At 42.9% G+C, this 12,580-nt stretch overlaps 1 protein-coding gene across 1 annotated transcript in view; it reads right to left on the bottom strand.

The window, feature by feature from the left end:
* Nucleotides 1–12,580, bottom strand: part of TEX11 (testis expressed 11) — a 1,226,647-nt gene that overhangs the window by 470,985 nt on the left and 743,082 nt on the right. Inside the window, exon 15 of the mRNA XM_044268992.1 lies at nt 10,060–10,162. Within this exon, the coding sequence (XP_044124927.1) occupies nt 10,060–10,162 (103 nt within the window). The remainder of the gene's footprint in view (nt 1–10,059; nt 10,163–12,580) is intronic.

Raw genomic sequence — 12,580 nt, 5'->3', positions numbered from 1 at the left:
GAGGGTTTTTTCACCCCAGTAAGCACAAAGATGTATTTCTGGCCTAAATGTGACAGTCACTTATGCACGTCTAATCCCAGATGTGCAGTATATTAGGCTACTTTCACACTTGCGGCAGGATGGATCCGACAAGCTGTTCACCCTGTCGGATCTGTCCTTCCGCTATTTCGCTGTGCCGCCGGACCGCCACTCCGTCCCTATTGACTATAATGGTGACGGGGCGGAGCTCCGGCGAAGCACGGCAGTGCACAGCGAAAGGCCGCCGGACTAAAAGTCCTGCATGTCTGACTTTTTAGTCCGGCGGCCTCTCACCGCGAACTGCGCCGAAGCTCTGCCCCGTCCCATTATAGTCAATGGGGACGGAGCGGCGGTCCGACGGCACGGCGAATTAGCGGAAGGACGGATCCGACAGGGTGAACAGCCTGTCGGATCCGTCCTGCTGCAAGTGTGAAAGTACCCTTAGAGGGTTTTTTCACCCCAGTAAACACAAAGATGTATTTCTGGCCTAAATGTGACAGTCACTTATGCATGTCTAATCCCAGATGTGCAGTATATTAGAGGGTTTTTTTTCCCCAGTAAGCAAAAATATGTATTTCCGGCCTAAATGTGACACTCACTTATGCATGTCTAATCCTAGATGTGCACTACATGAAAAAAAGTTTTTTTTTAACCCCAGTAAACAAAAAGCTGCATTTCTGGACTTGCAGACATGCAGATAGCCTGTGCTGGTGCATTATCATTGCATAAAATGGCTGCTGATTATGTATTGATATTGACAAACTGAAGTAAAAAAAGTAGTGGCTCAGGGCATGCTTAAAAAAATTGTGCACTGCACCCACAAAACACATTTGCTGTAGATGGCTGAGTAAAAAAAGCAGTTCTTGATAAGATTTCTCCCTGATCTCTTCCTCTCAGCAGCTGCAGCCTCTCCCTACACTAATCTGAGCAGAGTGAAGGGCGGCGCTACGTGACTCCAGCTTAAATAGAGGCTGGGTCACATGCTGCAGTTGGCCAATCACAGCCAGGCCAATAGTAGGCCTGGCTGTGATGGCTTTTTGGGGCAAGTAGTATGACGCTTGTTAATTGGCTGCTGTGCAGTCTTTCAAAAAGTGCCAAGAAAGCACCGAACACCAAACCCGAACTTTTACGTAAATGTTCGGGTTCGGTTCCGGGTGCCGAAAAACCTAAAGTTCGGTACGAACCCGAATTTTACAGTTCGGGTTCGCTCAACTCTAGTCTAGACCAATCTCAGCCAGCCTCACACACAGCAGGAGTCTTGGCCAATCACAGCCAGCCTCACACACAGCCTCTGTGGGAAATTCCCTAGCAGGAGCTGCTATAAATTATTATTCACCAGAGAGAGAAGCTGAAAAGACATTCACTCCACTAAGAGCTGTGTTTTATGGAAACAGAGAGGCCAAAATAGGTATTTAAAACAGTTATATAATGTTCCTACTGTTAATATAGTGACTAGAACTGTATACTGAACCAGTTATATGTGTGCTTACTTACAGTTCCAAAAATTGCAAACCAATTGAAAACTACAAAGTTCACAATCCAAATTCAAATTCCATATTGCAATCCAAATTGCATACAACCATACCAGATCATACTCAACCAATCTACAAATAATTACTGCTAACTGCATATTGCAAATTGCGACCAAATTAAGCAAGTGAACTATTAGTTAGACCTAAGATATACCTCTCAGAGAGATCATAAAGGGCTTAAATAACTTAAAGCGAAAGTACAGATTCTTAGGAGAGAAATATATCGACCATTTTATGTTGAATAACAAGATTGAACCACTATCTTATGCATACTGCCATTTTGTGATATCTTTTCAACACGTGTTATGTACATGGACTATCTGCTGCGGAGGCGGCAGTGTTATATATGAAGAAAAGTTGAAGTTAATAAAGAAGTAATTTCAAGCATTTGTTGTACTCTTTAAACCTACTGTTTCCATAGAACGGTGATAGAGGAATTACAGAGTAATAGACAGTCTGGTTAGACTAAAAGTCAGAGATACCAAAAGGCACTTCACAGTGCTGCGCCTGCCGCAGTGAAACTATTACCCTCAGAGGGCAAAGCGATAGTGCTTCTCAACTTGCACAGTAAAGAGCACATTGGAGCGCCAGCATATACCGCTGCGAAGCCAATGATCCCTGAGTGAGCAAGCAAAGACACCTCAGCGGAGCTACCATAGAGGCCATAGAACGTGAGTATTAGTCAAACTGCAGCCGACTATTAAAATGGCAGAACGGCAAAGGGAAAATAGTCAGAGAATGAGTGCCAACCCTCCTGCGATCGCAAGAGAGAGAAAGAGACACATGGTGGAAGGCCAAAGTCCAGAGCTAGAGTGCCCGCACTGCTATCCATGGAGAGACCATGTACTGCAGCCAGCTAGTTTTCCACCATTAAGCCCAAAGCCTGCAGCAGTGTATGCAAGACAACGCATCGCAAGTCTGCATAGAGCATCGCAAGTCATAACAGAGCATCACAAGTCAGCACAGAGCATCGCAAGCAAGCATCGCAACACATCAAGAAAAGACACGTCTCATTTAAGACTGACATTTGATCCTGCTCTTCAGAATAAGGTCAGAGACTTCCTTATATTAATTATCATTGCATATAGGCTTTGGCATAAAAAGACAATTTCGTGTTTAGGAATAAAGTAAAATAAAGGACAGTTTGTATTACACAGACTCTAAAGTATTTAAAGTGAAAGTCATTTATTGCCTGCATCTATTGCTATTGCATTTAAAATTAAAGTAATTTATTTCTGCATTTGTCAGTATTGCATTTAAAGTGTAAGGTTCTTTAATATTCGTATTCATTGTTATAGCATTTAAAGTAAAATGTCTAAACCTGATATTACTATGCCACTGTTAGAGGATAAAAACATAGCTAGAATAGAGGGGGAAGAGCCAGAGAACCTGTCTGCATTAGAAGAGTCTGATGCAGCATTAGTCTTACCTCAAACAAATATAGCCCAAACAGATGAACTAAGATGTTCATCACGTGCCAAAAAACGTACCCAAAAGATGCTGGAAAATTTGGAGCAAGAAGCAGCATTAAAAGGAAGAAAGTTAGCCAGAATGCATAAGAAGTGGAAATTATACATTAGAGGCATTTGTGGACAGTTAAAACAAGAAAGTATAAAAAGGAACTTGAGTGATATGATAGAGACGGTAGAAGAATCTGAATCAGAGCTTATGGCAGCATATGTCAACCTGCGGTCGCTTACGGCACCTTTCCAAGACATTGGAAGGAACATGGACACATGTACTGCGGTCACTAAAGATTCAGTAAAGCTTATGAGAAAACTATCATCTGCAGAAAACTATGATGTAGTTAAAGCAAGAAGGAGAATGAACGAGCTCTTTATGAGAGACTATGCTAGGTCCTTAGGTGGAACCACAAATACAAGTGGGACTTCCTTTATTAGCAGAAGTGCCACCCCCGTATCAGAGTCCTCAAGTACTTCAGCCAAAAGAAAGGAATTCGCTAAAGAACTAGCTGTCAAGAGAGCAGAAATTGAGACGGAAGCTGCCATCGAGGCGCAGAGCCAACTGGTGGCTGAAAAGGAAGCTGAAATCGAGACAGAGCCAACAGATGAAAAGTCTGGAAAGGCAAAATGAAGTTAAGATCATAGAAACCAGACTTAGAGTACACAAAGAGGGTATGAATCAGAGTAGTCCTAGGTTCAAATCTGTACTAAGTGAAGAAACGGACTCCTATTTTCCTCCATACATCCAGGATAATGGAAGGAGATCTCCAGCACTTAGTGAGGAAATAAGTCATTATCCTTCCAACCCTGCTCAGAAAGAAAAAGTGAGACCAAGTCCAGTGTTAGGAAAAAGGTGTGTGAACTTACCTTCTATCTCTAACAGAAAAAAATGAAGAACAGGACTCCCCTAATTCAGAACTAAATGAGAAAATAGAACTGGATGATTTTATTCCTAGATGTCACTGCAACGGTCAGGAGAATATTACAACCATTGTTCCAGCAAGAACACAGAGAGCAGTCCTCGCTAGACTTCCCGTTCTGGAACCTACTGTATTTTCAGGAGACATAATGAAGTTAATAGAGTGGAAGGCAAGATTTGAAATTACCATTGAGCTTCATTACTTCAGTCTAGTTGACAAGTTATTCTACCTTCAGAGATATGCTGGTAGAGAAGCCAAGGCAGTTCTTGAAGGTAACTTCTATAGAAAAGACAAAGAAGCCTACAAGCAAGCTTGGGAAAAATTGAATGCAAGATATGGTCATCCTTTCTTAGTTCAAAGAGCCTTTAGAGAGAAACTGAATAACTTGGATAAAATAGGTTCTAAAGAATACTTCAGACTCCAAAAGTATTATTATCGTTATTTGCTTATTTCCATTAAGATGCTCTAACATAGCATCTCTCAGAAAACCTTCAAACAGTTTACCCACTGATTGGTATATAACACCCCTGCTTCAATCAGTTTTTTGGGGGAGCAGTTGGTATATCACACCAGTAGAAATTATTTGTTCCAATAGCGTTTGTCACTCTGTGTAGCTGCGGTAATGCAGCAAGACCCGCAAACAAATGCTGCACTACTCAAATGCACTATATAGAAAGTATATTATGGATATATAACACCCCCTCTTCAATGAGTTTTTATTGGGGGCAACTGGTATATCACACCAGTAGAAATGATTAGTTTCAAAAGCGTTTTTCACTATGTGTAGCTGAGGCAACGCAGCAAAACAGGAAACAAATGCTGCACTACACAAATGCACTATATAGAAAGTATATTATTGTTATATAACGCCCCTGCTTCAATAATTTTTTTGGGGGGGGCAACTGGTATATCACACTAGTTGAAATTATTTGTTCCAATAGCGTTTGTCACTTTGTGTAGCTGCGGTATCGCAGCAAAACTGCAAGCAAATGCTTCATCGAAAGATTATTATTGCCATATAACACCCCTGCTTCAGTCAGTTTTTTGGGGGGGTAACTGGTATATCACACCAATAGAAATTATTTGTTCCAATAGCGTTTGTCACTCTGTGTAGCTGCGGTAACGCAGAAATACTGCAAACAAATGCTGCACTACCCAAATGCACTATATAGAAAGATTATTATTGGCATATAACACCCCTGCTTCAGTCAGTTTTTTGGGGGGGCAACTGGTATATCACACCAATAGAAATTATTTGTTCCAATAGCGTTTTTCACTCTGTGTAGCTGCGGTAACGCAGACAAACTGCAAACAAATGCTGCACTACCCAAATGCACTATATAGAAAGTATAGGATTGGTATATAACACCCCTGCGTCAATCATTTTTTTTTTGGGTCAACTGGTATATCACACCAGTTGAAATTATTTGTTCCAATAGCGTTTGTCACTCTGTGGAGCTGCGGTAACACAACAAAACCGCAAACAAATGCTGCACTACCCAAATGCACTATATAGAAAGTATAGGATTGGTATATAACACCCCTGCGTCAATCATTTTTTTTTTGGGTCAACTGGTATATCACACCAGTTGAAATTATTTGTTCAAATAGCGTTTTTCACTCTGTGTAGCTGCGGTAACGCAGAAAAACCGCAAACAATTGCTGCACTACCTAAATGCATTATATAGAAAGTATATTATTGGTGAATAACACCCCTGCTTCAATCAGTTTTTTGGGGGGTCAACTGGTATATCACACAACAATAGAAATTATTTGTTCGAATAGCATTTGTCACTCTGTGTAGCTGCGGCAATGCAGCAAAACCGCAAACTAATGTTGCACTACTCAAATGCACTATATAGAAAGTAAATTATTTGTACATAACACCACTGCTTCAATCACTTTTTTTTTTGGGGGGGGGGGGGCACTGGTATATCACACCAGTAGAAATTATTTGTTCCAATAGCATTTGTCACTCTGTGTAGCTGCTTTAATGCAGCAAAACCGAAAACAAATGCTGCACTACTCAAATGCACTATATAGAAAGTATGTTATTGGTATATAACACCCCCTCTTCAATTAGTTTTTTGGGGGGGCAACTGGTATATCACACCAGTAGAAATTATTTGTTTCAATGGTGTTTGTCACTCTGTGTAGCTGAGGTAACGCAGCAAAACAGCAAACAAATGCTGCACTACACAACTACACAGATGCACTATCTAGAAAGTATTTGTTTGGTATATAACACCCGTGCTTCAATCAGTTTTTGGGGGGGCATCTGGTATATCACACCAGTTGAAATTACTTGTTCCAATAGCGTTTTTCACTCTGTGTAGCTGCAGTAATGCAGCAGAACCGCAAAAAAACTGCTGCACAATGCAAATGCACTATAATATACTTTCTATGTTAGAAAATATATTATAAGTATATTACACCCCTCAGTAAGCCACGCCTATCGATAGCACACCTACGGTATACCAGTCCTTAAAAGGACTTTTGTGGCCCTATTACCTAGCGTTTGGTGTTCTTAACAGTCTGTCCCTGCGCCACACAGCAACCTCTCCCTACAATGGCAAAAGACTGATTGTAAAATGGTGGCCAGATCTTATTTATTTTTAATGTAGGGGTTATGTCCATGTGCTGAAACATCTCAATTGGCTGCCCTGTACCACCAGATGAATGTTTTATGGTTCAAAGTTCTTCACAATGTAAAAGAATATGGCGCTGGCAGATATCGCCATATGTTCGCCCGTTCGGCGAACTGCGAACGAGCAAAGTTCGCCTCGAAACGACCACTTGGCGAACCGCAAGGCCATCTTTATTAGCCTGATGTTCTGCTAGTGAGAATGATTTAATTTATTTCAGCTATCTGCAATAAAGAAATAGCATCCTGAATGCATGTCAAAACAGCGCTGTGTGCCAGCACCCTTAACATGTGCAGATATTTTGGTTAGTACTCATGCACATGATCGCTTAATGCACGAGCACCCATTCATAGGGTCCGCGATCCACATCCTACGGTCCGAAATGTAAAAAATAGTGCATGCACTACTTTTTTGCGGTGCGGAGGCACGGCCAGAAATACCATGGAAGCACTCCGTAGAGCGTCCGTTGGGTTCCGATAGTGCTTCCACTCCACATATCAAGTAAATGGGTCTGTATCCTTGATGTGGGGTGCACACGACCAGTGCCCCGTGTATTGCAGACCCACCGTATGTGGTCCACAATATGGCCACGGTGGGGCAACGGCCATGTGCATGAGCCCTTACAAAAACTCTTCAATGGCTTTTTACCATCTTGGCATAGATCAGTTTCAACAGTCAACAGTTTCAAGGTATGAAAACAACTTGCTTAAGTTTTTATATTGCAAAATTATTTATGAACTACCGTAATTTTATATTTACACGTCACATCACACACCCTAGAGCCTAAAATTTAGTATTAATAAGAGACTTTAGTATTCAGGCTATCATCACTTCAGTGGCAAATCCAGAGCCTGGTCTTGGGAGGGGCACTTCCAGATTGTTTTGAGGCGGCGGACAGATGCCAGATGCCTGTCCTGACAAACTGAGGGACGAACTGAAATGTCCCAGTTCCCATGGCTAGTTAATCACATTACATATAATCTAATAGACTGTCTGAAGTACTGGTACAGTCTTCTATAAAGATGGCAGTGCGCCCTTGTGGATACAGAGTCCCTGGTAATAGTCTTTGTCCACACGGGGCAGTAAATTATTTGTTTTCATTGGGGCCCTCAGATCTGATCAGTTACACACACTGGTCTTCTGCAGGTCTTCCTGGGGGTCGGGCGGCTCAGGACCAGTCTGATCACACTCTGCACTGAGGAGACAGATCGCAGAACTCCCCCCGCACCGCAGAGACAACACAGGACCCCCCACACCTTACTGCAGACTCACGCACACAACACCCTGCTGCAGGCGCTCACACACACGCAGGCTCCCGAGGCACAAAAAGAGAGACAGGCAGCGATGTCCCCGTTAGGCTGTCAGTGACAGTGTGAGCAGAAGAAATGCTTTGTCTATAACTAAGGAGTATCAGAGTGCATTGTACAAGGGTAATATAACTGAGGAGGGGAGTAAGGGTACATTATACAGGGGTAATATAACTGCTGAGGAGGGGTATCAGGGTACCTTATACAAGGGTAATATAACTGAGGAGGGGTATCAGGGTACATTATATAGGGGTAATATAACTGAGGAGGGGTATCCGGATACATTATACAGGGGCAATATAACTGCTTAGGAGGGCTATCAGGGGACATTATACAGGGGTAATATAACTGAAGAGGGGTATCAGGGTAAATTATACAGTGGCAATATAACTGAGGAGAGCTATCAGGGGACATTATACAGGGGTAATATAACTGGAGGGCTATCAGGGGACATTATACAGGGGTAATATAACTGCTGAGGAGGGCCATCAGGGGACATTATACAGGGGTAATATAACTGCTGAGGAGGGCTATCAGGGGACTTTATACAGGGCTAATATAACTTATATACCCTGATACCCCCCTAAGTTATATTACCCCTGTATAATGTTCCCTGATAGCCCTCCTCAGCAGTTATATTACCCCTGTATAATGTACCCTGATGCAGTAGCGGATCCAGGGGGGCAACGGGTCAATTGCCCCCCCCCCCCCCACCCCACCCTGAGGAGTTTCACGCTGATTTTCATTTCCCCTTTAAGCTGCCGCTGCACTGCAGTGCCGCACTGTAATTACAATACCTGTCCTACAGTCCTGCGGGCTGCGGCTAAGTTCACATGGGGGGGAGCAGAAGAGTCGTGCGTGCAGGCGTAAGCAGCCAGGAGAGGGAGTGGTCCCGTCTGGGCGGCCGACTGCAAAATTTGAAGGAAGAGCCTGAGCTGCTTGCCCGGCCTAGTACTAATGAGGTGAGGGCGGACGCGGCGTGATAGTGTTCGTGCCCAACTGCTGCTGTCCCCTTACAGGATACAAGAAGAACACTGTTGCCCTGTGCTGCTCTTCTGCTTCCTCCCCCCATGTGAACTTAGCCACAGCCCGCAGGACTGTAGGACAGGTATTGTAATTACAGCGGCAGCTTAAAGGGGAAATGAAAATCAGCAGGAAGCTCCTCGGGGTGGGTCTGCCACTGCATCACTTCATCGTCAATTATAATTATGCACTTGATGTAGGCATAGATTAATATTTTTCTTTACTGGAAATGCTGCCCTTTTAGGCTTGCTGTGTACTCAACAACTACTTATCTTCTAAGACATCATTCTCTTTAATTACAATTTTTTATGAGATTAATTGAGTGAAGATGCTGCCTTTTTCACACTTCTCAGCTGCAATTACAGCTTCCTTTGCCTGCAAAAAATAGAACCAACAATCTGGAAGTGCCCTCCCGAGACCAGGCTCTGGATCCGCCACTGCCCTGATAGCCCTCCTCAGTTATATTACCCCTGTAAAATGTACCCTGATAGCCCTCCTCAGTTATATTACCACTGTATAATGTAACCTGATACCCCTTAGTTATATTAACCTTAGTTATATTAAAACTGAGGAGGGTTAGCAGGGTAGGCTACATATGTGTTATATACTGTTGCTGTATATATATACAGTATACATATATATAACAATTATACAGAGGTAGGGTACGGTCATGGACTCACGGGTCTCAGCCAGGGCAGCAGTGTTCTTCTTGTATCCTGTAAGGGAGCAGCAGCAGCTGGACACGAACACTATCACGCCGCCGCCGCCCACACCTCACTAGCACTAGGCGCGCGGGCCGGGCAAGCAGCTCAGGCTCTTCCTTCCAACTTTGCCGCCGGTCGCCCAGAGGGGACCACTCGCTCTCCTGGATGCATGTGCCTGCGCGCACGACTCTTCTGCTCCCCCCCATGTGAACTTAGCCACAGTCTGCGGTGCAGTGGCAGCTTAAAGGGGAAATGAAAATCAGCGGGAAACTCCTCAAGGTGGGGGGGGGGGGCAATTGCCCCATTGGGCCCCCCCCCTCCATGGATCTGCCACTGCATCACATCATCGTCAATTATAATTATGCACTTGATGTAGGCATAGATTATATTTTTCTTTACTGGAAATGCTGCCCTTTTAGGTTTGCAGTGTACTCAACAACTACTTACCTTCTAAGACATCATTCTCTTTAATTGCAATTTTATATGAGATGAATTGAGTGAAGATGCTGCCTTTTTCACACTTCTCAGCTGCAATTACAGCTTCCTTTGCCTGCAAAAAATAGAACCAAAGAGTGGTGTTGCAGAGCACTGCTTAGAATTTTGAAAAATGCTTACTATTGTTTTTCTGTTAACCTTTTAGCAACCAATGAATGCACATGTACCTCATTAGTCTGAAATTAAGGTATGGAGAGGGTTCATCATCTGGGTCCACTGTACAGGATAAGAAATAGCTCTTATTCAGTCCATTTAACCTCTCAGGTGCTACGGTCAATTTTGACAGCGGTATCTGAGCGTGCTTTCCTTGTCCTCCACTCAGCACATCCGACTGTAATCATTAGGTGTCAGTCAGTTGTTTCTGAAGTCCAACAGGCCTGACATTTTATGACTTCTATGCCAGATGCAGGGTATAATAGAGTGTCGATATTCACAATACAAATGTCAAGTAAAATAAATCAGATTCAGTTTTTCTTTGTGACCCTGCCTTACCCCCAAAAATTTGAATAAAATCAAAAAGTCACATGTACAAAAATACTACAGCTTGCCATGCAAAAACAATGAGCCATCACATAGCTTCAATGGTAGAAAAATACAAAAGTTACGGTTGTCAGAAAATGGCAACACAGAATCAATTCTTTTAACAAAAATACTTTTTTAGTACAGGTAGTAACACATAACAAAAACTATGTAAATTTGATATTGCCATATATGTACGTACCTGCTGAACAATAGTATCAATTCATTTTTTGTTGCATCATGTACCCATGAAAAACAAAGCCCATAAAACAATTGTAGTAGTAGTAGTAGACATTTTTATTTCTACCCCGCAAATCATGTTTTACAGTTTCCCAATAAATTTCCTTTACCATTAAATGGTTCCATTGAAAAGTACAACTTGTCCCGCAAAGAAAAATAATATGTCTATGTCAAAATGAAATAAAAGTTATGGCTTTTTGACGGTGAGGAGGGAAAAACTAAATATTTTTTCTTGGTCCTTAAAGGGGTTGTGTCATCTGGGACATTGATGGCATAATGCTATGAGTCGCACATCTATATCTAAAATGGGCCCCCCAAAGTGAATTAGAGTGCACCGCGCATGTGCAGCATGCTCTCCATTAATTTGGGAGTTAAATGGGAGTTCCAAAAAATGCCAAGCACACTTAGCTATTTTTGGAAGTCCCATAGAAGTGAAAGGAGAGTGCACCACAAAAGCATGGCCACAGATCCTTTCACTTCTTTTTTCAGAACTCCCATAGCAATGAATGGATGGTGGCTGCACATGCGTGGCTGCACATGCATGGCTGCTCTCTGTTCACTACGGAGATTCCGTTCTGGAAATAGGTGCGGGTCCCAGAGGTGGATCCGACTTTAGTGGCATATCCTAGTGATATGCCATCCATTTCTCAGATGAGACAACCTCTTTAAAAAAGAGAGTCAGGTATTATCCAATCATTAAAACACAAAATGCAATCGCACACTGCAACCAGCACTCTGCCCTGCCTTTATGCTGGATGTTGAATAATAACAACCAGCATAAAGGCAGGGCAGAGTGCTGGTTGCAGTGTGCGATTGCATTTTGTGTTTTTGCGTTTGTATCTGTATTTCGCCATAGCAATCTGCACCTGCTAGGGGTTGTGCGGGCTGAATCCCCCATAATTATCCAATCATTGTTACCAGTCACAGACTTTGCAGGGATCTTTATTGCAAGCTGCTAGCAATTCATTTGTATCTTCTAGAAGGAATAAGAAAAGAATGGCACAACATAAAGTCCTAAGAATAGAGGCTGTAGAATTACATTGGGATTGCAAGTAGTTGCTAAAAGAGACATGTCAGGAGCAGTGACAAGTCCTCTTTAAGGGGATTCTGTCATGATTTATGTAAAGAATTAGAAATAATATAGTGGCAATCACTTTCTATAAAAGCTAGAACCAGCCCTGTAACGCACATGAATCCAGAGCTCCTCCAGTTATTGTTCCAATTGTTCTAATTCAGGGATCCTCAACCTACAGCCTTCCAGCTGTTGCAAAACGACAGCTCCCAGCATGGAGGGCTGCAGGCTGGGCTTTCCTGTTCTATTTGATGCTCTTCACCCTGACAGCTAAATGGGTGTGTCCTTTCTGCTGCAGATCTCTCCCTGTAACTGTCACAGCCTCTAAGGCCCCTTGCAGACGAGCGTGTCCAGATTAGGTCCGGATGCATTGCGTCTGCGATCAGGGAAAATCACGCGAGTAGGTACGCAATTGCAGTCAGTTTTGACTGCGATAGAGTTTCGATGTTCAGTTTTTATCATGCGGGTGCAATGCGTTTTGCATGCGCGTGATAAAAAACTGACTGTGGTACCCAGACCCGGACATCTTCACTGAAGTTTGGGTTTAGGAAAAAAAAATGTACTCACCTCATCCACTTGATCACGCAGCCTGGCTCGTCTTCTTTCTTCTTCTTCTTGCAGGACCTGGCTGGAAAAGGACCT

This window comes from Bufo gargarizans, chromosome 9, assembly GCF_014858855.1.
Source record: "Bufo gargarizans isolate SCDJY-AF-19 chromosome 9, ASM1485885v1, whole genome shotgun sequence".
In the NCBI taxonomy this organism is placed as follows: Eukaryota; Metazoa; Chordata; class Amphibia; order Anura; family Bufonidae; genus Bufo; species Bufo gargarizans.
The sequence above is the reverse complement of the archived record's forward strand: the minus strand, read 5'-3'. Positions and strand labels throughout refer to the sequence as shown.